Source organism: Orycteropus afer, unplaced genomic scaffold (assembly GCF_000298275.1).
Source record: "Orycteropus afer afer isolate SDZICR_OR568_19922 unplaced genomic scaffold, OryAfe1.0 scaffold00579, whole genome shotgun sequence".
In the NCBI taxonomy this organism is placed as follows: Eukaryota; Metazoa; Chordata; class Mammalia; order Tubulidentata; family Orycteropodidae; genus Orycteropus; species Orycteropus afer.
Genome location: NW_006922166.1, coordinates 1,501,517 through 1,507,107, shown reverse-complemented (window position 1 = coordinate 1,507,107; position 5,591 = coordinate 1,501,517). Strand labels below are relative to the sequence as shown.

At 34.0% G+C, this 5,591-nt stretch overlaps 1 protein-coding gene across 1 annotated transcript; it reads right to left on the bottom strand.

The window, feature by feature from the left end:
- Positions 1-869: 869 nt before the first annotated feature.
- On the bottom strand, positions 870-1,970 carry HTR1F (5-hydroxytryptamine receptor 1F). The gene has a single exon (XM_007956181.1). It carries the CDS (start codon positions 1,968-1,970, stop codon positions 870-872), a length of 1,101 nt encoding a protein of 366 aa, XP_007954372.1.
- Positions 1,971-5,591: the final 3,621 nt, after the last annotated feature.

Here is a 5,591-nt window from a genome sequence, read left to right as displayed (position 1 = left end):
TCATAAATTAGATACTTAGTGCCTTAAATTTGAATCCTAAACAAAAATGTAGAAATTATAATCTCCTACTCTTCTCTCTCCTCCCTTCAGTTATTGCTATTAGGATAAAGTTCTGATTTTAAATATCAATAGTATATGGCTAAGAAAACATTGACCTACGAATTTATATTAAAGAAACAATATGCTAATAAGATCAGTATCCAGAATTACTTGGAAGTTCCTAACTCACTTATGGTTCCTCTTTACTACCAAAATAACAATATCATGTCTAGACTTTTATATTTACTCCAGTCATACCAAGTAAGGGTTGTTTCCTTCCCCTTCCCCATTTGCCCGAGGGTAAGATGGAGAGGGAAAAAGAGTAATAAAGTAGGAGAAATATGTGCTTTGTGGTAAATTTTATCCTTGCTATACAACAATAGAATTTTATAACAAAACAATAGTGTTATACAGAAATTATGAATTCAGGTATGTTACTTTAGAACTCCTCTGTAATTGAAGAGTAAGATATAAATCTGGAAAAATACTATCATTTATAACTGTCATTAATAATAATGGTGATTATTATACACACACACACACACACACATAATTTCCCCCAAGTAACCATTTAGGAACATTGCATAGGATAATTATTGTTTGTAATCTGCTTAAAATTATTTCTTAATTCTGAGTACCTTAGAATGTCAAAATAAACACTTTTAAATGAATAAATTTTGTATTCATGTTGCTATTCAAATATAATTATATTCCTATCATTTTTGCAGTTTGAATATATTTCTTTTAAAAGTTTAAATGTTTTGTCATTTAGCATTCATTCAGCTCCCTTTAGACAGAAAACAAACCTTTAGCAATAATCTTTCTTAACACTAACATCGACATCGCACAAGTTTTTGGAATGCTTTCTTGAAATCTTCATTAAAGATTGTATAAATTAGTGGATTTATAAGGGAATTAAGATATCCAAGCCACGTCAAAAAATTTGACATTTCTTCAGAAATTTTACATTTTTCACAGACATTAACAACCAATTCTTTTACAAAAAAAGGAAGCCAACATATTACAAATGCACCCAAGATTAATCCTAGGGTAGTGGCTGCTTTGCGTTCTCTTGTGCCTGAAATCTTTTGCCGTCTCCAAGATTTCTCATGCTTAAATTCAGACTTAGTACTTTTCACTGTGCTGTGAATTTTATCAAAGTCTGTTGATGGCTCAGATAAAGACTTTTCCAACATGTAGGGTGTAGAGACCAGTCTAGTGCTTTTCTCACCACTCTCCAAGACGATTTGGCCATTCAACTCCTCTTTTGCAATTCTACTCGCTTGTCTCTTGTGATATAATGTCTTTGCTGCTCTATATATTTTGTAGTAGAGGATCAAAATCAATGCTAGTGGGATGTAGAAAGCCCCAAATGTTGAATAAATAGTGGAAACAATGTGGTCATGTTTGATGATGCATTCATCATCTCGGCTGGTTCCTTGGTGCCTCCAGAATAGAGGCGGCATTGAGATAAAAACAGATATAATCCAAACTACTGTAATCATAATGCCAGCACGCTTGGGAGTCCTTTTCCTGGCATACTCGACAGCATCTGTGATTGCCCGATACCGATCCAAAGCTATAGCAGACAGATGCAAAATGGAGCACGTGCAGCAGGTAATGTCAACACTCAGCCAAATATCACAGACCACTTGTCCCATAATCCAGCTCTCTCTGACAATATACACAATACTGAAGGGCATCACCAGGACAGCTACAAGAAAATCTGTGACTGCGAGGGAACAAATTAAATAATTGGCTGGGTGGTGCAGCTTCCGGGTCACAATAATTGCAGCAATCACAAGAGAGTTGATGGTCGTTGTCATCAGTGCCAGCCCAGAGAGAGTGAGGGACACCAGAATTTTGGAAGGCATTCTGTTGAAGAGTTCTTCTGAGGTCAAGTTTTGATCAGAGAAGTTTAAGAAATCCATTTTTGTTTGTTTTAAAAGAGCATTATACCTGAAAAATGGATACCTGTAACAAAGGAAGGGAAAAGAGAGTTCAGAGAAGGCTTCAAAGTTTTTCTCTCCTTTTCAGAATAATTAAAAACAAAACAAAACAAAAACTCTAAGTGTTTATTTCTGCAGTATAGAGGAAATGGAGTTTAGATTGCAGGTTTTCTTTTCTTTCCATTTAAATTAAGAAAGTCAATGCAAATAGTAAAAAACAGTAACTTTCAAAATATTTCCTAAACAAATAAAACAACTCATGAATAAACTAGCCTATCATTCAGTGAAAGGAGCTCTAGTGGTGCAATGGTTAAGGCATTAGGCTGCTAACCAAAAGGTCAGTGGTTCAAACCCATCAGCTTCTCTTCATGGGAATCTCTACCATTATAAAATTGCTTTTAAAAATTATATTATCCCTAGTTATGTTTTTCACTTGGTCCACAGAGTAAGTTTAAAATCAGGTAATTAATATATATTTGTGCATTGTACAATATAAGAAAATACTATGTTAAAGGTAGTATTAAAATGATAGACTATTTTTAATTAATTCAAAGTTACATTGAGAATACTGTCATTAGGCTCATGGAGACTAAAGGAAATTTTAATATATTTTTTATCAGGATAGAGAGATTATAAAAAGGGGAATAAGTTAAAATAATTTTTTAGTAAGTTGCTAGTATCCCATGATCATGTAATGAAATCAGAAAAATGTCAAGGAGTGTTTAGTAGGCTTTCTGGAAATAAGTAGCTAAATTGGTTTAGAATGGTTACAATGAGATAACTTGAAGTCAAATAACCTTTCACCATTGCCCACAATAACAATGACAGATATGACCAAGTAACCCACTTACTATGGTGAAACTGCCAGAAAGGAGATTTCATAATGGCACTCACCCTGAAATGGAGGCTATTCTCTTTCCAAGTCACACTGTAATGACCATTTGACTTTATCTCTGAAAAAGAACTCTACACACATAGCTTGTAATTTTCTGTTTTACTTCATGCTATTATTTAAGGACAAATCATTTAAGATCAATGGAGTGTGATGAAATATGATTAATAATGTTTATAAGATATGTTATTGTGTTCTTGTAGGAGCTCTCCTCTAATAATTTTTAGCATCTACCTACATCTCAGGAAAAGATAGAGAGAAGGTGAAAGCATGAAATTTTATAAGAAAAAACTAAGAAGTTTTGACTATTATTTCCATATTAAGTGAGTTACTTTTACTTTAAGTGGTTATGTTTCATTTGTTGGAACTGATAAAATAATCATTTAAAAATACTATACATGTGTGTGTATTGAAATATAAATCCTTGAAATGAAGTCTATTTACCATTCTACTTTTGTTTGGGTTGCCAGTACTAAATTTAATTTTTATTTCCTGATATTCTTTGATGAGAATTACTGATGATTCCTAAATAATTTGAGTAGCAGAAGAAGCTGGATTGATGCTACCCATAAAATAAGTAGTAGTTTTCTGAGGGTAAATTAAGAGCTGCATTTCTACATCATTTATATCAACTTATCCATTTGTAATGGCAGCAAAGACAACCCCAGATAAAGATGGAGGTTACATTCTCCAGAGAAATTCTAAACCAGTGACTTTTGAACTTTAGTGTGCTTCATAATCACCTGGAGAGCTTGTTAACATTCAGATGGTTTGGCCCTAGCCCCCTAATTTCTGATTCAGTAAATATGGGATGGAGTGAGAAAAATCTGCATTTCCAACAAGTTCCCAGGTGATGTTAATGCCCTTGGTCCAGATAGTCAGGTTTCTGGAAGTAATCAATATAGTTGTTCCTTAGCTGTTGCTCTAATGCTTTATTGCTATACCAGATTTGAGTCACTCTCAGACTGATTCATATTGATTGTTCAACTCCATGATGAGATTTTGCACTTTGGCCCCATATATACTGAATCCAAATCTACATTTTAAAAAGATCGGTAGGCAATTCTTATGGATACACGTATGTATCAATGCAGTGTGATGAAATATGATTCAAAATTTTTATAAGGTACATTATTGTGTTCTTGTAGTAGCCTTTGTCTAATAATTCTTTAGCAGCTACATTAGAATCAACCTGGAGATCTTGTTAAAATATAGATTCAGATTCAATACATGGGAGTGTAAATGCAAATTCAGGAGTGGGTCACACAGGAATGAACTAGTAGCTGGGCTACTCTTGAGAACAGCTCTGCCATTTCTTTGTACAACTTTATCAATATTTCTCTTTCTTACATTCTTATTTCTTGGAATTGCTCAAATAAATTAACTTTCTCTAGCTTTTCTTCTGGTGTGTCTCTGTTTTTATTGCTGTCTTCCTGGTGCTCTCTGACCTCTTGCTGTGAGCCTACCATAGTCTAATTTTAAACTAGACCATTTTCCGACAGAATTAATATTTATATGGAAACCCACATAACTATTTCCAGACAATTTCTGGATGATGATGATGATGTGGTGGTCATCATAGTGGTGGTGATGTTGGTTGCTGTCAAGTTGATTATAACTCATGGTGACACCATGTGTGCAGAGTAAAATTGCTCCATAGGGATTTCAAGCCTGGAACTTTTAGAAGCAAATCACCAGAGCTGTGTTCCTTCTGAGGCATCTCTGAGTGGGTTCAAACAGGCAAGCTTTCTGGCAGTAGTCACTAACCACCTCCAAATAGTTCCCATTCTTTACAATCTGTCCTGAGAATCCTGCCATATGACCATATTTTTAAAAATCAATATTGGATCACAAGGCCTGAGATGTTAATGGTGTGCTCACAGGCACTATCAGGACTGTAATGAATATCTACCACATGCACTTTCAATATCAGTAGGCCTCTCAATATTTAGCCATTTGATCTGGAAATATTTTTAGGGGTCAATGGTCACAAGTAAAGCTCTCTGGTGGTGCTGTGGTTAAGACATTGGGCTGCTAACCAAAAGGTCAGCAGCTGGAATCCACCAGCCACTCCATTGGAGAAGGACGTGGCAGATTTACAACCTTGGGAAAACTATGGAATTTGCTATGAATCAGAGTCATCTCAATAGCAGAGGGTTTGGTTTGGTTTGGTTTTGATCACAGGTAAAATGCTCACTACAAAGCCAATTAGGTGTATCAAAACATGGCAGACTATGAATTTCTACCTTCCTTCCCATACTTTCCTCAATTGCACTATATATTCAATGAAAAACTTAATAATTTCTTGATTGATTCTTTTGCAATAGTGTTTCTTTAATGTTATGAGAATTGATTTAAAGTGATGAAACTTTCCATATTGAAAGTAGAAATAACTTCCCACTTTTATTTTCCTGATAAGTAATTTTGGCATAAGAACCTCTTTAAGAGATAATCCTGAAATTGCTTTTTGAATAGAATATTAAACGAGAGAAATTGTCTGGAAATAGTTATGTGGGTTTCCATATAAATATTAATTCTGTAGGAAAATGGTCTAGTTTCAAATTAGAAGATGAATTATTTGATAATTAAACTAATTTCTCTAAGCATCACATTATAGCATTTAAATGATTTAATGGTATATAAAAAAGGACAAAAGGTGTCATATAAAATCTGATTTACAGAAAAATCTTCCCATTATTAAAATTGTTGTT